The sequence below is a fragment of the Penicillium antarcticum genome (genome assembly GCF_028974205.1).
Source record: "Penicillium antarcticum strain IBT 31339 chromosome Unknown utg000008l_segment0_segment0, whole genome shotgun sequence".
Classification (NCBI taxonomy): Eukaryota; Fungi; Ascomycota; class Eurotiomycetes; order Eurotiales; family Aspergillaceae; genus Penicillium; species Penicillium antarcticum.
The window spans coordinates 1,171,436-1,193,740 of NW_026695306.1; the positions used below are offsets into that span (position 1 = coordinate 1,171,436).

General features: G+C 49.4%; 6 protein-coding genes across 6 annotated transcripts; 1 reads left to right on the forward strand and 5 right to left on the reverse strand.

Moving 5' to 3' along the window:
• Positions 1-915: 915 nt before the first annotated feature.
• N7508_007977 (ADP-ribosylglycohydrolase family protein) lies at positions 916-2,016 on the reverse strand (the record flags this gene model as incomplete). Its single annotated transcript, XM_058466041.1, has 3 exons — positions 916-1,307; positions 1,363-1,787; positions 1,865-2,016. 3 exons carry the CDS (start codon positions 2,014-2,016, stop codon positions 916-918), a joined length of 969 nt encoding a protein of 322 aa, XP_058317369.1.
• A 2,273-nt stretch (positions 2,017-4,289) lies between these two features.
• On the forward strand, positions 4,290-6,095 carry rfeD (uncharacterized protein; the record flags this gene model as incomplete). The annotated part of the gene is made up of 5 exons (XM_058466042.1): positions 4,290-4,403; positions 4,514-4,682; positions 4,748-4,902; positions 4,956-5,372; positions 5,424-6,095. The coding sequence occupies 5 exons, from the start codon at positions 4,290-4,292 to the stop codon at positions 6,093-6,095; spliced, it is 1,527 nt and encodes a 508-aa protein (XP_058317370.1).
• Positions 6,096-6,538: 443 nt separating this feature from the next.
• On the reverse strand, positions 6,539-7,893 carry N7508_007979 (uncharacterized protein; the record flags this gene model as incomplete). Its single annotated transcript, XM_058466043.1, has 2 exons — positions 6,539-7,409; positions 7,490-7,893. 2 exons carry the CDS (start codon positions 7,891-7,893, stop codon positions 6,539-6,541), a joined length of 1,275 nt encoding a protein of 424 aa, XP_058317371.1.
• A 1,400-nt stretch (positions 7,894-9,293) lies between these two features.
• On the reverse strand, positions 9,294-10,349 carry N7508_007980 (PhzF family phenazine biosynthesis protein; the record flags this gene model as incomplete). The annotated part of the gene is made up of 1 exon (XM_058466044.1): positions 9,294-10,349. One exon carries the CDS (start codon positions 10,347-10,349, stop codon positions 9,294-9,296), a length of 1,056 nt encoding a protein of 351 aa, XP_058317372.1.
• A 1,581-nt stretch (positions 10,350-11,930) lies between these two features.
• Positions 11,931-14,804, reverse strand: N7508_007981 (putative C6 transcription factor; the record flags this gene model as incomplete). The annotated part of the gene is made up of 1 exon (XM_058466045.1): positions 11,931-14,804. The coding sequence occupies one exon, from the start codon at positions 14,802-14,804 to the stop codon at positions 11,931-11,933; it is 2,874 nt and encodes a 957-aa protein (XP_058317373.1).
• A 2,607-nt stretch (positions 14,805-17,411) lies between these two features.
• N7508_007982 (hydrogen/calcium exchanger domain-containing protein) lies at positions 17,412-19,244 on the reverse strand (the record flags this gene model as incomplete). Its single annotated transcript, XM_058466046.1, has 4 exons — positions 17,412-17,424; positions 17,480-17,622; positions 17,678-19,182; positions 19,241-19,244. The coding sequence occupies 4 exons, from the start codon at positions 19,242-19,244 to the stop codon at positions 17,412-17,414; spliced, it is 1,665 nt and encodes a 554-aa protein (XP_058317374.1).
• Between the last annotated feature and the right edge of the window lie 3,061 nt (positions 19,245-22,305).

Consider the following 22,305-nt stretch of genomic DNA (forward strand, 5'->3'; position numbering starts at 1 on the left):
CTCATCTGGTTCAACTCTGCCATGCTTGATCCTGGCGTGTCCACCTGCCGTTTAGAAAGAACAAGTATGACAGCTTTTTCCATGGCGTTATTTATGGTCTTCCCCGTCGTTCCCCGAGAGGAATATGTGGTGATGTGGGCCAGGCCGCAATGAATGGCATTGGTTCTCGAGTTTTGCCATGGTTGATCTTGGCATCGTTGGTCCTAGCATGCTTTTTCGCGGTGCTCTAGTAAGATAACATTCTAAACATTTGGCTTCCAGCGTGTATGGGCAAGGAATATCCTTGCGGAACTCCTTTTCACCATGTCAATATATATATATAGAAGCCATATGTATAGATCCTCTGATCTCATTGGCCGAATGCTATGAGCTGTTAGCTGAAGAAATAAACCTTAATGTCGGCCAATGATGTGCTCGCTGTGAGGGTTCGCTATGACATAATTTTTGAGGGAAGTAAACGGTCTATCGTTTCACTTATACATTAGATATCAGATTCTCAAGTATCAGGAAACAATGAATGAAATCTGTGTGGGAGTTATATAGTTGAGCGCCGGCTCAAATAGGACGACTCGACTGCACTCGTGTTGTATATTCAGGCCGGTGGAGCCACGACTGTATAACAGACTTTGATGATATATAAAAATGCTCACCAGCAATGATCTATTCTCTATGCGAATATGTAATGTGCTGATAGATTACTGGTAATGCGGCTGAATTGAGGAGATTTACTGAGGATCTAGGGTTTGAGATAGTATCAAAAATTTAGCTGGTTGTCGATTTCACTACGTACTATCCGCTGATTATGGACTCGGATATTGTATGATATCCAGAAAGTTGAACAGGATAGAATAGGCTCGTCATTAAAAACGCATATTATTAACTATTTCAGAATCATTTCAGCGTCAAACACAAGTATCACTTCAAACTACCGTCAACAACGCCACAAGCTAGCTTATGAGCAATGCCTCCAATAAAGTTTTTCCTCTCCATTCCATCCTTCCATTCCTGAGGTATAGACTCAACCCCATAGAAAGCTCCAGCCAGCCCTCCATAAACAGCACCAGCAGTATCAGAATCACCACCCCGATTCACCACAGCCAAAGCACCCTTCTTCCAAGAATCAAACTTGAAGAAAGCCCACAGCGCCACCTCAAGCGTATCAACAATCCATCCACTACTAGTAATATGCCTAGCAGACTTGGAAGTCCAGTCATTAAGAGTCTTGTACTGCGCCACACGCTCCTTCAGCGCAGGATGCGTAAAAGGAAAAACAGAAATGGTATCAAACAATTGCTGTTTGGTATGACCTGCCCAAAACATTAGTACAAACCCCACCAACCAACCAATATATCAAAAACTCACCATTCATAACCCCACAAACCAACTCAGTATAAGCCTCACAAGCCTCAACACAAGGCAGCGAAGGATGCGTAACACGACCCTGAACCCGGGCAATCTCCCTCGCAAGAACAACATCCTTCCAATAAGCCACACCGACCGGAACAATCCTCATCAAACTCCCATTACCGGACCTTTCCTCGCCGTCCAACTCGATATCAATGCGAGCCTGCACACCCTCGATATTCTCCATGTGCGACTTTTTCCAGATAGACAACGACTTCCGCGTTGACCGACCCATATCCCAAGCCCGATTGATAGTTCCGAATCGACCACTGGTCATCCATTCGACGTAGAATTTTATTGAGAGGGTGTGGTTGTATTTCATTTCTGATTCGGTGATTGAGTACGCTAGGGCCAAGGTCATTGAGCCGTCGTCGGAATAGGAACTGCATGGTATGTGAGATTATGTTGTTCTTCAATGGATTTCTCATCACTGTCGATGATGATTGATGGTGATACTCACCCAGCAGGCTGTTTAAATGGAGCCACAAATCTCAATCCAGTAATCGGCTCGAATGTTTTCGGATCTTTGAATTGGACCGGTCCGCCCAGGGCGTCGGCGACGCAGACGCCCCAGATTGCACCTTCTGTGCGAGATTTGAGTGATACAGACATTGAATGTGATGGATAGTTGTTATGTTGCTGGGGGTTTGCGAGCTTGGAGCTGGGAAATGGAGTGTTATCTTATGTATGTTGGCAGGTGCGACTCAGAGAGCGTCAGCATGAGCCAGTACACAGCCACGGAAGGCGCAGTGCAAGAAGCCAAAGGTTTCTTTCCTTTCAAGGCGGATCGCGGATCGCAATCAACTACCTAGGCAGGGCTTAGTAGCTGTGCAATACGAGCCTCATGTGGGGAACCTCTGCGCCTGGTGGTTGCCTAGTATAGGCTGACTTGGTCCTATCCAGCTTCTTGGGGTCTCATCAAGAAGACTTGGAACATGATGAATGGTCTGACTCATGGGAGACTGTCCCGGTGGGTATCAATGCAGATGATGCCCCTCTCTAAGCTAATGATAATATTGAGTGCTGACTCTGGCTGTGTGAATCACCCATACCAATCAGCTAGTGTGGAGAGACGCCTCGATCCCTGTTGTATGGTTAGCTATCGGGTTCCTGGCCGGTCTATTTGAACGCCCGTATGGAGTTTCTGACGAGCTGTTTGGGGTCAACTTAAGATACTCCGTATTGTAAGACGATGTAGTCCTGGTAGCACAGGAATGTCGTTGTATCTGGGAGATACCTACGGTAATTACCATAGCATTGAGAATGATGGACCAGAGGGTGTCCAGTTGAGATCGATCCAATCAGCAGGATATTATACAACAAGGTAAAGACCCTTGTAAACAAAGAACAGTACAATAAGGGCTCTGTCATTCATAGTATATGTGTGACCGATGTGTATGCAAGAAGATAATCAGATAATCCACCCCATTCGGCAAGATGACGAAGCTCAGTACGAAGCTGGAATGGTGCAGCGAGGTACATTCCATCTGACGGCAGCTAGGGAAGGGTTTCAAAGTGCCTTATGATCGATAGTAGGAACGTGGATGGAAGCTACGGGGATCCGGTATCGGCATCTCTATAGTTCGAGATTTGCCGACAGGACCATCAGCTCTGGGTGCCCGTGATGTGGACTACAAGTCAATGCTTATAGCTGTTGATGAAGAAACAAGGTCATAAGATCAAATCGTGCCTAGGTCAAGCTTGTCTATGATTGGCCGTGGGGTCAGCCTCCAGCAAGGAGATAGATTCGCCATACAGAGAAGCATTCAGGCCCACAGTGCCACATTTATCGATTACAGTATCGATAATGACAAGCTCCACAGTGGATCATAGCAGGAATGTAGATACTGAAGATATGATCAATTTCTATAGTTGATAGCGAGAAGAGTATCAAATGAGGATCCCGTGTATCCCGTAAGCGAAACAGCTCCAGACAGACTTTTCCTGCACGGCCAACCACATCCGGGATGGCGCGGGGATACAACCAATGGGAGTGAAGATAATTGGCAACTTTGGGGTCCACGGGGGCTGACAACCAATCAAGCTGCTTTGGGGTGCTGTTCAGCATGTGCCATGGACTCTATGTTCGAGTAAATGTATCTGTATAAGGATCCTAGAGCTGTATAGCTGGAGCTATACGAGCATGAGAATAGCTCCATAGCCATATAGTCATCGATGGGTGCACGTATAGCTAGATCCAAGTATTCGCCTTGGAGGCAAAGATGGAACAGGCCAGTCATACGGTAACAATACGGCTTGCCACCCGGAGCTCCCCTCCCAAAGCTTCTGGAATTCGCTTCAGCTGGGGAGAGCTTCGGAGGGGCCGCTGATAGCGCCTATCGCGACTCCCACGTTCCAAGTCTGTAGTTTGTACAGTAGCTGTGAGACATCTCTAGACTTGATTGAACTCCAAAATCTACTCTCTCTCTACTATCGTCTCGGCTTTTACTCTCAAGCAGATTCAAAATTACACCTCGGTGTTCCACCGGGCTTTCCGAAAACCGCCAGTAATTTACTAAAGCGGCATCTCAATTTTTCTCCCCCTTGATCAGGAGAACATTCCAAAAATGCGCTCTTAAACAAGTATAGTACAGTAAATCAATGTAAGTACTAGGTATGCATGTCTATTTTAGGCTTTGTAAAAGTTGGAGGGTTGAAGAGAGTGGGAAGAGAGGATATGGGGTAATTACAATTACGGTAATACATTCCCACAACGGGGCGATGTACTCTCTACACTTCTTCCTTTTCCCTTCTTCTCTTCCTTTGAGATCTGCCCATGTTTGCCAATCCTGGTCTTTTCTGCTCTTCAGCTTATACTCCCTGCTTGGCTGACCTCTTCCCTCCTTTATCTTTCATCTCCTCGGGATCTCGACCCCATATGCACCATGCCTCCTCGAAGCTCTCTGACTAGCTCCTTCTCGGTCACTGATGCCAATAATGAAGTGGTCTGTCCTCTGAAGAATAACGACAGCTCCAATTGTCGCAAGAGATGCCTGGGTGTGAGTTCTCCCCCAGACGACGCCTTGAGCCCCACCTATACCTATGACTCTGCAGCTGGGAGCTCTGGGGATGTGCAACTTGGAATCAAACTAATCCGGTTGGTGCTCAGGAAAAACGCTATCGCTCCATGCAGGAGCATATTCGACGTGCGCATCCGAACCACTACATCCCGAAGCTCCCGGCTACCGAGGAGAGCTTCCTGCTGATGGTGAACACCCCGCCCGAGCAACGAGTGCAACTGTCTCCCCCAGAACCCGCGCAACCCCGCCGGCCCCAAGGTCAGTTTTTTAATTCGCAACTTACCTCTTATTCCTCTCTGCAGGGTATTGACGGGGACCCACAGATGTGGCGCCGGATAGGGACATTTACGTCGCTGATGCCGGCTCTCCGGCGACCCCTCGAGCTCACGATGAACCCCACCCAGCTGCTGCTACGGCCGCTGTTGCGCTGGCACAATTGCACCACCATCGCCTGGCGTCGGACTGGGATACCGACATGGTTGGTTACTCTGGACTGGGGTCTCTCCACGGCACTGACCCGCATTTCCCCAGGAAACCCATTCCGATACCGACTTGAGCCAACCTCGCATGCGCTCCACGATCGAACTTCCCCCACTCCGCGATCACTTCAAGCAGGAATCTCTGCCACCATTTTCATCGCCTCGCCCGCGCGAACTGCTTCCGTCCATTCTCAATCATTCTCCGCCCGGTCGCTCATCTACATTACCGCCCATCCAGCGACGAGACAAGTTCTCTCGGCCGCGCAAATCCTCCATTTCGCAGTCCGCGCGGAAGCCGAAACAGGATCGGCCCAAGTCGAAAGAATTTGGACGGCGACCAAGCCTCGGCGACCGCAAGGCCCTTTCTGCGGAACCACAGACGGCAGCGTGGGCGCAAGGCAAGCGATGGGAAGATTTGATCGAGGCGGCGACGTCGGCAACCGAAGCAGATGATGAGCGGTACTCTGAGGTGAGTGATCAATAAGATCTCGACATGTTCGATGCTGATGCAAAAACTCAGGCTGGTCGGTCTCCAACGATTGCCCCACTACTCTCCAACGTGACGTCTGCTCCTTCTGTGAAAAATCGTTCTTCGCTACCACCCGCTTTCCAATCTGCAGGATTGCCTCCACTTTCATCGCATCGCCAGTTTACTCCTCACAGCTACGCTGCTTCGCCTTTGCACAAAGCATTGACACCACCTCCGTTCGAGAACCATCGCAACCGCGACAGCGACTTGGAACCATTCCCTTCGATTGAATCATCGCTCGATTCCATGTCGTCAGCGTCGGGTAGAAATATGTCAGGACAATCCGGAATTGCGCCCTCGATAAACTCTGATTCGAGCCCAACAATGGGTTTGATACCGCCAATTTCGCAACGCCCACACCATAGGTTCTCGAATCCTACTCCATCTTCTTTCCGCAACAAAGAGGTCCAAGTCTTCTGCGCTAACTGCAAGCGACCATCCGCTCTCAATGAATGCTACGCTTGTACAGAGTGTATCTGTGGCGTGTGCCGCGACTGCGTGGGCATGTTCATCTCGAGTCCACCAGCTTCCTTCCGAACCCCGGGCAACGGCCTATTGAACAACATGCAGCACGGGCCAACCAGTTATCCCGGCCCTCGTGGGTGCCCACGATGTCGAACCGTCGGAGGGAAATGGAAAGCATTCCAGATCGACATCAAGTGAAAGATTTAAGACAGCGTCATTGTCCGTCATTGGCGTCACGCATTTACGACTGATGTTTTGATACACGTTCATTATATGGTTTATTTATTTGATTTCGACTTCGGTATGGGTCTATCATCCAGATGTGCAGGAGTTCAAGGCTGGTATTCGGCAGGTTCCCGACAAAACCCCGAAGAAGCTGGTCTTTTTTCATGGTACAATTTAAGGGTACATTGCTTTCTTTCTTTTGGCTGCATTGGGTTATTTATGGATATGGATATGGACTGGACATGTTTTTGGTCATGATATTATGTTTATGTTTATGTTATTTATGTTGAACTGTACTGCACTGGTTTCATTCTGTCGCGCTGTTTATAGAGAACAGGATATTCACTATCCTCACATCCTTGATTTACAATCCATTCCAACATTTGATTTCCACCACAGACAAGTCCAAAGTCAAGCTACTCATCCCAAATAACACTACTCAACCCCTCAGCACTCCCAACCTTCCCAGGCCCTCCAACCTGAACCTTGGCCACCAACTCCCCAAGATCCCCAGTCGTCCGATCCCGCCGCACAATAGCAACCGTCGCAGAAGCCTGGTTCCCAATAGCAACCAGATCCCCCCGTCGATTGATCACAAAAGTCCGGGGAACCTTTCCAAACGCGGAATCAGTATTTTGCACCTTGACAGATCCATCAGCAGCATTCCGATCCAGAACAACCATCGAATCAGCAGGTGCATAACCCTGGTCACTCCGAATAGAAACATAAAACGCATCTCCAACCCGCCGGATCTCAGCAGGCGTAGCCCCTTCAGGCATCTTCCCGCCGGGGTACGGAACCATAGTCTGAGTCTTCTCAAAAGACAAACATCCAGACCGGGAGTACGAGACATCATAAACCATCAGTGTCCCGCCGATTTCGTTCACGAGGTAGAGCATTGTCTTGCCGACAGCTGCCATCTTTGCTTGGTGCATGGATGCACCACTCTTTCCAGAAGGAGAGGACGAGGCAGAGGCCCGGGAAGACCGATCCGTCCCATCCGTCCAGAAAACCCCATGGCGCGGTCCACTTCCGTACGTGATGTTCAATGCTGGGCATTCACGCAACTTCCCATTCGAGCCTTCGATCGAGTAAACACGCAGCAAGTCGGCGCCTAGATCGGGACTGAGCACGAATGTCCCCGTCGGGTCAAGGAAGACTTCGTGCGGGTGTGGTGTATCCTGCTGCGCAACTTTGCCTGGCCTTGTCAGGTTGAAGTGGAAGGATTGGGATTCCTTCTGGGAGGGCTTGAGGGGGAGGGTGAATGTTGAGACTGCTGCTCCTTCGCTGCAGTATATTGTGAGCGAATGCACCCATTGATAATTATATGGGTATCCAAGCTGGGACGATGGTTGGGAGTAACATACTAATGCGCAATTGCGATATACTTCCCCCCTTTATCACCACCATAAAGAACACTCGCGACACCACCCCCGACAGTATCCGTCTTGGCGATCTCGCTCAGAGACCCGTTCGTGTTGACGTGTAGGGCTGTTAGGGAGCCGTGTGTTGATGCGTCTGTTGTGCCGTCTTCATCGGAGCAGTACACTGTGCGCGTGTGTGCGTCGAGGGTCAACCAGCTGGGCATTTTGCCGCATGTTTTTAGGGTTTGGGTGACTTGGAGGTCATTTTGGGGGCTCAATGTGAGGGTGTAGACGTTGCCGTTGTAGTGGGTTGCCCAGAGGGTTGCGGGCTTGGGGGTTGGGGGTGGTTTTGCCGTTGTTATTTGGAGGGTTGTTAGGAGGGGGAGGAGGAGGGTTTGGGGTTTCATCTTGCAATTGCAATTCACTAGTCGACAGTTATCGCTGGTGGTTGTTAAGGGTCTACAGATATGGCGGTGTGCTGGATACTGTGTACTGGGTTGGACTTGGGGTGTAGGCACGGCAGGGAAGGAATCGAGGATGCTTATGTAGGAGTATCAGACGCGGTGCACGCGGGATCAACAAGCCAGACTATGCCCTGCGACATCGCAGGTACATGGAATGGATCTGCAGTGGGGAGGGGCTGGGGAAGGGGACTTCCGAGGTGGCATTATGCAGGTTATTGTTGGTATTATGTTTCTATGTAATTCATTGATTGATTCCATTCCTGTGAATATGGCACATGTATGCTTCGTAGGTCAATACTACCATACACTCGGACTGTTGTTGTTTTGATCTCTAGTTAGGGTTGAAGAGGTATGGGGGCCTTCCCCTGGAATGACCGTTTCATCAGCTTCAGCCACCTACGACACCTCACAAGAATTACCCCTCTACGGAGTACGGAGAGTATTACTACTTGAGACGCAGCTCGCAGTTTACGTCTCTCTTTGCTTAGTGCTATGGGGCACCCCGTATTGCGTGGGGGTGTCGGCTTTACTTCGGCAATACATCACGAATCGACAGTCCAGCATTAACAAGTAGAGAGTAATGTCTGTGTACATCAAACAGGCGTCAAGCCCGTATAGCAGCTATTATTCCGAATAAGCTCCGTCTTGACGCCATCGGCCAACGACACCGAGTACAGACTCTCACCCATATCAGCCACATAAACAATATCATTCACTTTATCCAACTTCAACCCAATAGGTTCACAGGCAGTTTATCAAACAACCGCCGAATATCACTCCGATACCCGGCACTCTCTCCAAACGGAACACTAAACCCAATACAAAAGATCTGACGCACAAGGTTTTCGGCAAGTGAGGCAGATATCGGTATAGAAATCTGATATCTCGATTATGTGGTCAAACACAACTTTCTTTATGTCTCTATGGCATGTATTCACTGCTTCCTGAAAATTATAAGCTGAAGATCTCGAAAATGGCCAAAGAAAGTCCCCTTTCGTCTCCCAGATTAGGGCATATTATACATATATCGACATACCAACTGGGGTCTGTATGGATATTGACTAGCACAAAGTTTGAGAACAAACCATTCCCCCTCAGAGCTATCTCAGAAAGAGTGGTCTGCTCCAAGCCAACTGCTAACTCATACATTATTTCCACCCTTAATTCGCCTCTTTTTTCACCTCCTTTGTTTCGTCTCGTTGTTGTCCACTTTAAGTAACGTTACCTCAAATTATAACTATTAAAAGAGTGTCAATTACGTAGATTGCATACAAGCAGGCATACAACAGAACTTCCAGATAATGACTATGATTTGAAGACGATATCAATCCATCACAAACGCCTTAAAACGAAAGATCAAGACTAGGTACAACAATACTCCCCTCAGCAACAAGCACCCCAGTCCCGGAAATCCAAACACCAACCCCATCCCCAACATCCTCAACACGCACATTCATCAAACATCTCCGTCCAGTCTGCACACCTTGCAAAACCTCAATGCGCATCATTCCATCTCCACCTCTCAACCCTACAGAACCATTCACCCCCGTGTACAAATAAGCACCCAAAGGCCCAGCAGCAGACCCAGTAGCCGGATCCTCCATGCCCATCGCGGGACTAAAAAACCGCGCCTCGAAACTTGGAATGATAGATCCCTCTTCGTTGCCAACAGGAGCAGAAACAAGTGTGAAAACATAAACACCACTGTTATAACTCCCGGCCCTAACAAGGACATCCTCAATAGCGTGTTTATCCCCAAAACTAACCCCCCGAAGCACATCCACACTCCGCACAGGAACTAGCAAATGGCGCGCAGGAGATGTAGTAACAACCCTCACCTCGTCAATCTCAATACCGGCATATCTCATCCCGAGGTCGGGCTCCTTGATGCCCAAGGATCTAGCAAGTGATTCTCGATCGGTATATGTATTCAGGAATTGAGGCGTGCCCTGACGCATTGAGATCGTGATGTGTTCCGATGATGGAGATGGGGATGAGGATATGCTAACTGGAAGGATTGTGTTGCCTAATTCCTGGTGGAATGTCTTTCCATTTCCACTTGGACGATCCACAAGTCCTGACTGGGAAATCCACCACCAAGCACCGAGAGAGTTATGTCCAGCTCCGAAGACTTCTTCGCCATTAGGGAGGAAGGAGCGGAGACGCCAGTCGGCTTTGTTGTTCGCCGGTTCGTTGGTGTGTGTGGGGTTGTCTGTGGTGTTGTCTGTTGGGGGGCAGATGAATGTCGTTTCGGATAGGTTGAATTGTCTAGCTATCAGTTTCATTTGGGTTGCTGTTAGAGATGGGGTTGTGGTTGTTGTGTCTACCACTGCGAGCGGGTTTCCTTTGAAGGGGATTGATGAGAAGACATCGATGGTATAATAGCGTAGGGTGGACATTGTGATATTCTGGTCTGGATGAATATTGGATATTGTGATGGTGTCAATAGGCGAGGAACAGACTTGGAAAGTGAATAGAAGCAAGGAAAGTGAATAGAAGGGGTTTAACTTGACAATGTTGCATTCAAGGGGCATTACCATGTCATTATAAACTATACTTACCGAATATCCTGATTTGAAATCGAAACCATAATACTGGGGCATGTACCTCGTATTCGTGACATCTTTCCACCAGAAGTCTTTGCCAAGTCCATATCGTATAGATCTACCTCCAGCCTTCATGTCTTCCTACCAGCCCCTTGCCCTTTAGTGCTGACATGCGGTATTATGCAAGAGGAGACGGAACGGGAGGAGGATTGTCTATAACGAGTCAGACATGATCGCGTCATTGTATACGGAGAATCTTCGGACATCGCCTTCACTGCTATTGGACATGGATTATGCCGTACTATACATAGATAGGGCTGAATGATGGCTGGGTCTGAGGGGTTAACAGACAAACGGGAACCTGCATGCATTACTGCTAACCTTAGTCTGACCTCAGTACACTCCCCATCACCGTACCCCACATTCCATACGTACAAAAAAGTCTTTTCCAAGTACACCTTACCTGCTACAAACCAACCACCCCAGAAAGAAGAAAATGAAGAAAACACCAGCCAAGTAGGCATGGCATAGGATTAATTCAAAAATATCAAGTAGTTCACAACAAAATGCAACGCCAGGCTATCGTAAACGCATATCGAGCTCCAAAACCAAGACACGGGGAAGGTAAGAGCACCACCCAAACAAAGGAAAACCAATATCAAAATCAAAATCAAAGCTACAGACCAAAGACCATAGACCAAATGAAATCCCACGAAGACTCAAATCCAACCCATCCCAAAGACAAACAGCCCGGCCATGCAGGCTGCAGAACGGGGACTGATCCAAGACCATCCCAACCCCGCTTGAAACAGAGAGAGCATTTGCATTTGAATGAAATGAAACAGGAAGGAAAGGAAAGGAAAGATAACGAAATAAATCAGGGATCTCGGTTCATGCCTCAGGCCTCCTGGCATTCCGGGTAAGGCCTTGCGATTGACAGGAGAAGGTAGGTAGCGAGATATAAAAATAGAGAGAACGAATAGCGCATAGCATAGCAGAACAGGGTACAGTAAGCAAGGAAATCAGAACAAAACAGGAAAACAAAAAAGCAAGTTGAGAACAAGTCGCGCGCTGGGTATTGATAATCAAATCTTCGTAAACCCGTTTTCCGTGTTTCCATTTTCAGTCCTTGGACTGGAGATAGAGAGAAGATGGACTGGCCTGGAGGTGAGGTGGTAGACCAGACTAAGAGAGGTGGATGGATTTGATCGGCTGAGGGTCCAAGCTTGCCACGTTGGATACTCAATTTTTTTGTCGCCAGCGATCAGAGAAGTGGGTAGAGAGAGAGAGAGAGAGAGAGAGAGAGAGAGAGAGAGAGAGAGAGATGGTCTTACAGTACGTAAGACGTAACAGACGAGGAAATTCGTAAAAGTGTAATAATACAGTGAAGCAGGTATTGCTTCCGTGAGGCCCTGCATAGAGAGCAGATCGGATTTATCGGCCGAACTGCGACCAGACCGTGCTGAGCCAGCCGGCTGGGATGCCGATCTCACAAGGTGCGAGCATGGACAGCTGGGTCCATTCGCCCCCATCTAAGAAGGCGAGCACATCATCTCCACCGAGGCTGGTGGAGAGCAAGCTCGAATCTGGGCCTTCCGTTGAGGTCAGTGGCGGGGATGGGGCCAGCTGGGTGACTGATCCCGGGGGTGGAAGGACGGGAATGCTGTGTGACGCGGCAGCATTGATAGGAGGGAGAGATTGAGAGTAGGGTGGAGGAGGAGCCTGTTGGCGAGGAAGCCAGGGGTTGATCGGGTTCAGACGGTTGCTTGTTGCTGTCAGGTATTGAGACGGGGACTGTGTGGTTGCGGCGATGGAAGGCAAGCTAGGAGACGAGGTAGTGTATATGGGACCGTCGGGGTGGTGTTGTTGGAGCGATGGAAGGGAGTAAGGAGATCCCGATGGCATTGGGCGGCTGTTAGGAAGGGGAAGGCTGGGACGGCGATCGCCATCATGGAGTGGCAGGCCAGGTGGAAGGCCAGGGCTGTTGACCGGTACCCATGACTCGCGACGACCACCAGCACCATCGAGCATCTGATCGCCAGGATCGCCGGTCTCGCTTCGGACAGCGTTGCTCCCGGCGTCACTGAGGTTAGTGCGTTCAAAGACAGACTCGTTGGCGGGAACAGCGATCCCGTCATCATCCATTCCAGTTTCTGGCAATTGATCCTCAATGCTTCCAAAGTCGAGGAATAGCTTTTCAAGCATCTTGAACTCCTCAAAACCACCGCCAAGGCCGCCTTCGCGAAGAGGGCGAATGCCGTTGGGTGCGTGGTCAGAAGCATCGGACATGCTATCCAAGCGATTGCGGGAAATTCGACGGAAATCGCGCTTGGTCTTGGAGAAGTAGGTGTGAAGACGGTTCAGGGTACGGAACCATCCAACGGCCATCTTTAGACGGGGGCGCATTTCCCGCATAATATCCAAGGCCTTGCGTGCCTGTACAGCACCAATCTGATGACTATCGTGGCTTGCCGGGGGTGGCTTGGGACCCAACAGCCCATCGGGATCCATGTGTTGGAAATGAGTACCATAGACACCGATGAAGGCGGCATTGTAGATAGCAAAGCCAACCAATGGGTTTTCAACAAGAGCACCGCGAACTTGGCAAGTAGCAACGAGGTCCATCATCTGGCGAGCAGCTTTGAAAAGCTCGCGAGCACTGTCACGCCAGAAATTATCAGGTGGGCCATTGACCTTGTCAGTGGGGAACAATGGTTCATCAAGGGGGCCGATAGGCTCATTGCAGCGAAGAGGCAGGAATGGGATGTAGGCACGGTGAAGGACGATCACGGAGAGGAAATAGACAACATGCATCACAGTATACGAAGCCAATGTGGTCTTATACATGATGTGCGTGTCAGTATTTCGGAGAGAATATTGCAGGTTGCGAGAAAGGCTATCTTGGAACTCGTTCAGCTGCATCCGAAGAGACGAAAAGCGAGACTCAGGATGCCAGGGAGGATATTGCTCGGTTCGTCGACCGCCAGCACAGGACCACTTCGCAATGCTGCCCCAGATACGGATGATCCGGATCACCCGACTGAGAACCGACTCTTCAGCACCAACTTCCCATCGATCAATATCCTCCTCGCTGGAATCCTTGCGGCGCGAGATGGGAGACCAGGACTTGCCATCTGGTGTCCCATTAGGACCCGGAAGCTTTTCATCGCTGAAACCCCCAATACTCTGGCGAATACTGGGGATTTGCATGCTCTGCGAGCCAAAGCTCTGGGGCCGACGCACGGTCGGCTCATTGAGTCGGGCAGTGCGAACACGCTCCCCGAACGCAAAGGCATTATCACTCGGAAGTTGAATTCCGAGCTCCTTGACTCGGACCATCCGGGGCCGATACTTGCCGCTACTGAGACATCGATCGAGGATAAAACAGGCCCAGAAGGTCCGACGCTTGGTTTCTTGCGCGATGATATCATCTGAGGTTGGTTCCCTGGGCTCGAGGCGTCGTGGCAGACCAAAGTGGTCGGCCTCGGTCTTCAGTCCTGGGGATAAGCGAGACCCCTGGGCAGGGAACTCATTCTCGAGTTCGAATGGTAGACCCATGGCCTGCGCCAGTCGAATAGCCATACCCACGTAGACCCAGGCACTCTTGCCTCGACACATCCCCCATTCGTGTAACGCGAGCATCAAGAGCGCCTGGACGCGCGCGAGGTCCGGTTGAGCGAGACAGGCGCCATCCAAGCCGGCCAGCCGGCTGCGAAGGGCGGTCGCATAATATTCCGAAGCGGTTAACGGGTTGGAAGGAAACCCGGGTGATGCCGGAGAATGGAAAGCGACCAGAGGTGGATGGAACCGAGCTGTCAGGGCCAATACACCCAGAGGAATCAGGGAAGAGGCAGGGTCCTTTGGCACTGTATTTCGGGGATCTTGCCCATCGAGAGTTGGGGGAGGAGGTTGTGATAGTTGACGGATTTGACCGAGAAAAGTCGCAGGATGTAGGAACGGCAGGAGGGTAGCGAAGTGCGATTGAAAGAGGTCGAAGACGGCTTCCCAGACTTTGGTGGTCAGTATCGAGGCATCCAGTACATCGGCCCCTAATTTCGAGCCGGCCGAGCCGCCCGATATTGTGGCTTTGCGCGAACGGTGTCGTTTGGGGCCATCCCAGTCGCCATTTCGATCCTCCGAATCTAGGGCAGCCAGGTCCCGTTTGGCTCCGCTCACACCAATAGCCGGGGTTGGGTAGACACATTCACGGCCAGACGATTCGCAGGCGCGACAGGTGGTATCGATGCCGGCATTGACGCACTTGATCTTGCTGCGGCGGCACCTTGCGCAAGCGATGCTAGACCGCATGGTGAGTGTGTATGTATGTGACTAGGTCAACATGGGGCAAAGGGAGAAAGAGAGAAAAGAAAGACACGCGGGTTGGAGTGTGGGGGAAACTTAAAGGTCGGGGCACCGGACCGGAGCAAATTCAGTCGGGAAGGAACGGGGGGTCTCGACCGGGAAAAATACCAAACATGGAGCCGAAGAGACTGGGGAATTGCGGAGGTTGTGGAGCCCCAGTTTCCGGCTGCCGATTCGTACAGTACATTACTGTATATTATATTCGCATTCAAGTACAGGATGACCTCAGCTACATTGCTATTCCTACTGGTCCAGTTGTGAAGTTGTCCTCATCACAGTCAAGTTACCAATGTCCATCACGGTGAAAGTAGTCGGTGAATAATTTTAACCTAGGAACCTAGGTAGCGGTCGGCATATGATTCTCTCCCTCGGAACACCAAAAAAGGTAAGCCAAGGGCATTCTCGGAGGGTAATTATAAACGGAAAACTGCCCAGTATCGGGCCATCCCTCCCTCGGGTACGGAAATCCGCCTATTTCCCTACCCCAGTGCCATTTCTCTGACATGCTCTGACATCCTCGGCGTCCAATGGTGGCTTTGACCCCGGGGTTCCCCGCGAAATTCAAGCGAGATCCTCGATCCTCCCTGGAATCGGCTGTGGCCTTTCATTTGACGGCGGGCTCCGTTCCGTGTGACGCTACATCCTGGGGATAGGCTCGGCTGGCGTTATACGAGTTCAACCGAGGCCTGAGAACCTACACATCGGCCAGAGTAATCTGTATCTCTGTATAGATATATACCTTTAGAGATGGTCTATATCTATCCTCCATTCATACATGCTTATATCTATACACCCTTGTATACTTACTTATAGTGACTGTATACTCTCGATGCATACAGTGTATACATACAGTAGGGCGAAACCCTAACCCCAACCCCGCATTTTCTTTTAGGTAATTAGTCGGCACAGTTAGTTCCGCTCTGATTGGTGTCAAACACCGCTGAAAGGGGGAAACATAGGCACCGTTGCTATGACATAGCTAACTAGGGAGGTAACTATACTCCGGATGTCTACTGTTACATGTACATACTTGGCTACCCTAGGTAATGTAGTGGGCCCTCCAACTCTCAGCTGACACATTAATAAAAGAAACCCATTTATTCCCCCGATTTTCTCTCCCCAATCCTGTTCGCCGACTTATTATCCGATCAGGGTTCCCGTGCCGCCGGATTACCGTGTTACGCGTGGGATGGCTTGTTCCACTATCCTACCACTGTAACAGTCTTGGCTTAAGGTCAATGTGTCGGCGTGACATCCCCGACCGGGAATCTATTCTTCCTACTCTGGGATGTGACTGGCGGATTATTTCCTTTTCTTGCCGCGGAGGAGGTGCCGTTACTTTCGGCTATACTGTTAATCAATCTCTTTTCTCCCCTCATGAGTGGAAGTACAGTAGGAATGGTATTCTTCAATATGATCCTATGATACATTGTACAGGCTCAACACTCACCCAGTACAAATCCCCACGAACAAGAGCAAAAGAGAAAAGAAAGAAAAAAAGAAGACAAAAAAAAAAAAAAAAAAAACCGGGGAGGCGAAAAAGAGATTGCAAAGAACGAGCCAAGAAAGTCAGGAACAGCCCCCACATCGGGGAAAACGAAGACCGGTGGGATCCCGATTCCGAGTCGACACCGGTGCAGTATTTAGCCCTCGGTGATATTCCGACGGTTATTATATATTATATCATGCGTGACGTTACTTATGCTGTATGAATGTTATTCACTATTCCCTATGCAGTCCCACTCACTGTACTGTTCAGCCTAAGATATATATCCGACATTCGAACGGGACTAACGGACTAACGCAGGGCTGCGTCAACCCGAGTCTTGGACTTGGACTTCCCGAGTGGGAGGAGCCCACTAAACCTAGACCTGAACCTGGGATTGGAACTGGAGAAATGTCGGGGGTTAGTCGCCCGTCTCCATTTAGCCGGTGCTTATTTGGGCCCGGTTAAGTAGGGAGAGGTTCGGGATTGGCTTCTGGACTGTTAGTTTCTACGATATTTCCGGTGGCTGTTTTGACTTCATTTCGTTTGGTTGGGTTGGTTTGGTTAGCTTGGGTTCTTGTGGAATGTCCACGGAGACTGGTCAGGCAAGGAGGGCGGTTCGGCAATATCCAGCCCGAGACATGGTTTAATTAATGGCGGGCCTTTGGTCTCTTTTTGGTCTCGTGTTGGGTTAGGTTTATTTCCTGGTTGGGGTGGGGTTGGATTTGGGTTTGTTTTTACTGTCATCTGGGTTGAGATCTGCACCCATTTGGGGGAAAGCACTCCGTATTCTCAAGCAGATCGCAAGTAGATTCATTACAGCCTAGCTTTTGCGAGATGGAAATGGAAAAATATATCAAGAATGAAAGCCATTATACTATACTGCCTAAAAGCGCAACATGGGTATATTATGAAGCCATAATAAATTGTAGGCGGAACAAAACGTAGTACAGAGAAATTAAGTGAGTGGAAGAGGAAACTGAGAGAGCCCAGAGATGGGATTGTTGGATTAAAATGTTGTCAAAGGACCCAGCCTAGTGACAGTGAAGCACGGCGCAGCTCTAAGTCTATGTAAAGAACCTAGCCAGCCTGTTAGTAACCACACATCAGCCTATCAACCTCCCGAAGAACTTACCAAGCCGCAATAGCGATAATCAAATACATCATCATCAACAAGACACCCTCCAGCCAGTGGGACTTGCCATCTCCGATGAGGTAGTTGACCAAAAGCACGGACATGAACAGGGTGATGACTTGGAATCCATCAAAGTTGAGGGTCTATAAATGTCAGTTACTTGATCCGTGATCTAATCAGTGGCAGATCGTCTCTTACCATATCCTCAATACCAATGATCCATCCAAGAACCACAATCAGCGGCAGAACCAATAACGCGATCTGCATACTGGAGCCAACGGCAACACCGATTGCTAGATCCATCTTGTCCTTGCAGGCGACTGTCACGGCGGTGGCGTGCTCAGCTGCGTTACCGACGATAGGGAGAAGGATCAATCCGACGAATGTTTCACCGATGTTTCCTGTGGCCGTGAGAGCGTCGATGGAGGAAACCATAAACTCAGCACAAGCAGCAACAAATCCAGTAGAAATAGCCAGCGTCAGAACAGCCGTGAAGATAGACAGTTGGGGCTCCTCAAGCTCATCCTCAGGATCCTCCATCTGCATATGATCACGACTCTGACCAACCAGAGGCGCAGCAGTCATCTTGCCAATCTGCGCAATACCCCGGCTAGCATCACCCTCCAAGACACGGGCACGGCGACGCTCAACCTTAGGACTGGGCCGGTTATACATCTCAGCATGAGACTTCAGCTGGAAGAAGAGATAACAGCCGTAAACGATAAGCAGGAGAACACTAGTTCCACGAGACAGCGGCGCAGTCTGATCGCCATCAGAAGCGTCAGACCACTTATGGAAAGCAGTTGGAATGATCAAACTGCTAACAGCCAAAGCCAGAAGACTGGCAGCGGTCTGGGCAACAGTCACATTGAAATGCTGCTCCATGCGATCAATGCCACCGAAGAAGAAACACATTCCCATCACAAGTAGCAGGTTGGAAAGCATGCTTCCAATCAGCGAAGTCTGCACAATGAGAACCTTGCGCTGGACCAGAGCAATGATGGAAATGATCAATTCAACCGCGTTACCAAAAGAAGCATTCAACAACCCTCCAATCGTCTCACCAGTCCGCAGGGCAATTTCCTCAGTAGCGAAACTGAGCATCGCAGCAAGAGGAATGATAGCAATGAAGTTCACCACGAAAACAGCAATCGGGTTCGCATCAACGGCATAAAGCGCAATACCAACAGGCGCAGCAACAAGCAACACATTAATCCACGAGTTCAAGATAGTAGCCCGCAACTGCGACGCAAAAGTAAACTTCTGCGTCCCGGAAATAGACTTCTTATCTTCCAAGTCATCGACTTGATCGCCATGACCGAACTTGCCCAGGAAACCCTTGCGCATGCGCGGCTTTGTCGAATCAGTGGACTCGTCCATGCCGCGCGATACATTAATCGGATCATGGCTCTCCATCGACGGCTCAGGTGGTGATTTGGGTGTGCCTTGGTCACTGCCAGCCGACTCTGGGGGAAATGTGCCTGCGTACTCTGGGCCGCCGAGGCCGTTGTTCATGTCGAGTCTGCGGCGCGTGTCTTCTGACATGCGGATATCTAGACTGCGGTGGCCGGGCATTCTGCTTTCGAGTTGGACGGAGTTCGAGCGCCGGGGTGAGCGGCGGAATTTCTTGAATGGGTTATGTGACGAGGCTTCGCCTTCTTCGTCGTACCAGGCCAGGTTGCGGGCCTGTCGGCGGTAGATGTCTAGTTATTGACTCAGTATTGGTTGGTGAGATGGTCTGGATCTCCTGGGTCGACTTACGCATAATGAATAGGGATTGGTCTTGGAATCTGGACAGGCTGTGAGTATGGCTCCTGTGTGATATATAGGGTGACAGGCCAGCGAGATAAAGGATTGGATGTGGTTGAAGGCAGCAATCAAGTGTGATAAAAATGCCAGTATACACGCCACAGTCGTGGCTTAGACCGTGACATGATTCTTAAATAGGAGACACGTACTCGGGAAAGGTTCCAAATCGCAAGCGATTACACGGCTTCAAAGGCTGAGCTGGTCCACTCTAAAAGCTGACGGGAGCCTCAATGAAAGCCACAAGATGACAGGCGGATCTGCAATGTTCAAAGAATTCCTGCCCAAGTAATCGCGTGCACAGTGAGAAAACGGTGAGAGATTCGCGCCCAAGCAAGGGGTAACAGGCGGGCAATCAACAAAGACGAAACGAGTGACAATTCTCACCCGAAACCACGAGAATGAGAAGGAAAAAGTAAAGCGACAAATGTAGGGATAGAATTCGCCTGGTCAGATCCTGAAGTTCTCCAGGAGTCAAACTTGAGAGGATTGCACAGCCACACAGGCCCAAGGGCGATCGCGATGGTCGCTGAATTGTGGAGATACTATGAGCTTGGCGTTAGAAAAAGCAAGCTCGGATCGCTCGACTGGTCTGATATAAAGTGTTGAAGGGTCTAATTTCGGTATTGAGTTGGATCTTAGCCACTTTGTTAATTGTGTTGCGCAATCTGCGTCATCAGTGATATTGTGTACTGTGCACCGTTGTATATTGATGCGCTGGCGGGAAACACGAAACAGCGCCACTAACCAAGGAAATTAGAAAGCTTCCAGTCCGCGAAGCTTTCTTGCTTTATGCTTGGGCTCTTGGCAGCATAAACTTGTTTTCTGGGATCGTCTGCAACTGCGATATTGTCACACCGCATTGATCTTGGACTTTTTCTCGGGCAGTGCTGCAGACTGATTATGCTCCCAAAGACCGAACATCGAAGGCTCCAACTCATTGGGAGGAAATTGCACAGAAGCATAGTGGATGTGGTCCACTCTTGGCATGTTTGAGTCAATTAAATGTCGAGGAATGGTTTCCACAGGCGAAGTGGACGCCACAACCCCTTTTCATTTCTTTGAATGCCTCGGGATGCATGATCACGTGTTGGCCGGTGTTTGTGCTTGTGCTGCCCTGCTGTAGGCGCCAGCTGCCCTAGGAAGAAGCCCCAACGGCGTATATTTCGCATGACTGAGTCTATATTGGCACCCATTGTAGAGCTTCTGTAAGACAGTGGTGAGACGGCTCAGGCAGAATATCGTAGACGTCGGTGGCTTGGGCTCTTTGACCCTTCGAAAGCCAATGATCTCGGTTGGTTGGCGGGAATATGTGACCAGCGGTCATTTTTGATAGGCGACGTAAGTGTCTGTCACCTTTCGAGTCCTGCGAGTCGCAAGGTTAGCCTGTGGTAATTGGGCTGCATTATAGCCTGTGTTCGGGCTGTGTCTTAAGCTGAGTGAGATGAAGAACACGAGCCAGCACTGATAATATGTGATATGGGCATCTTCCTGGGAAATCGCCTTGGTCTAGGACGGATGCGATTGAAAAGAGAAGAGAAACTGTAGGGATGGGAAAATCAGCCCTATGGGAATCCGGGGCCCACTGCGGCTAAACAAAAATGGTTGCCTACTCCAGTCCTATCTGGGCTGGTCAGCATTGCTGGGATTCTGTCCAGTTTTGCACTCTACAAGTACATTTCCCACAGTTACTTACTTTATGATATAATAAGCTCATAATCTTTCCATCTAGTAGAAGGTCTCATATATTTTATACTTACTTCGCATGCTAAAGGGAAAGTTGCTTCGTTTAGCCTTGCGCATCAAGAGCTGGGCTCAAATAGATGTTTCGGTTACACGGAGTACAACCCGAATCGGCTTATTCACTAACGGCTTATGCCGACATCTGTACCTGCATTTACATGTCTAGACTGACTACGAACAAGCACGTTGGTAAACTTCAAACATGGCACCAAACAACCCCGGTCCGAAGAACGATACATAGCCATGAAAGAATATTTTTAACAATTCAACAGTTTACACGGTCTAAATAGGGATTATAAGTTCGGCTAGTGCTGTTGCCAGTGCTTTTTCTCCATCAATATATAATGGACTCTCAATGTGCTACTGATATCATCCCAAAGTAATTTAGAGTGAGGTAGCCCAAAATGCGTTAGGAAATGGATTTGCATCAAATGTTCAGATATACCTTCTACAAGCTGTCTTCAGGGCAGTTACTTCTAGTCAGAACCCTCCTCTTCTTGGTAGAGGATTGGCCTACCTCTGCATCATTACCAATTGCTCAAGCTCGCTGATAGACTGACACAGAAAGGGAATATCAGACCCAGAGGGCTCAGGTTAAACCCTGCTTTGTTATATGTTGGCGTTAGTGTCTGAATATTAATCAATGCCATTAGACAAGTCTCGTGCTGTTTCATGTAGAGTAAACCCATCACAACACAAACATAGGAAGTGTTAAAACAAGATAAGCATGTTTAACACTGGAATATCCAATGCTGCTTCTTTACCGTACGTCAGTTCTGCGGGTATGATTGATGAGATCCAGTGCATTGAATTGATTTCCAGAAAGTCCGAGGAAACTAGAGCCCGTAGCTACGACCAATCATACCTTAAGCTCCCTGCACATGTATGTTATCATTGTCAAAGATCCATTGTTACCCTCTCAGCTTGTATTTTCTAGTATATGTATGTAGAAACTTTCTCTCAGTATACTTCGCATACAATTGCAGCCCCATGAACACAAGCGTTAACGCCTGAGAACAAAACTACTTAGCCGTAACGATCAAAACAAATGCCTTCTATCTCTTTCCACGAAGTACACAAAAGTAAGCCAGGCCAAAGTTCACACAGCCCCAACGCCTAAAAAATAGCGCATACAATAGAGCACCCTAGAAGCGAGAGAGCAAACAAGCGAAGAACCCACAACGACCCATAAACAAAGCTACATCCCGCCGCCACAAAAGCTTGGTACAGGAAATCATGGGAGAAGAGTATCGTTCCGCCCTGGTTAAGCCCCTTGG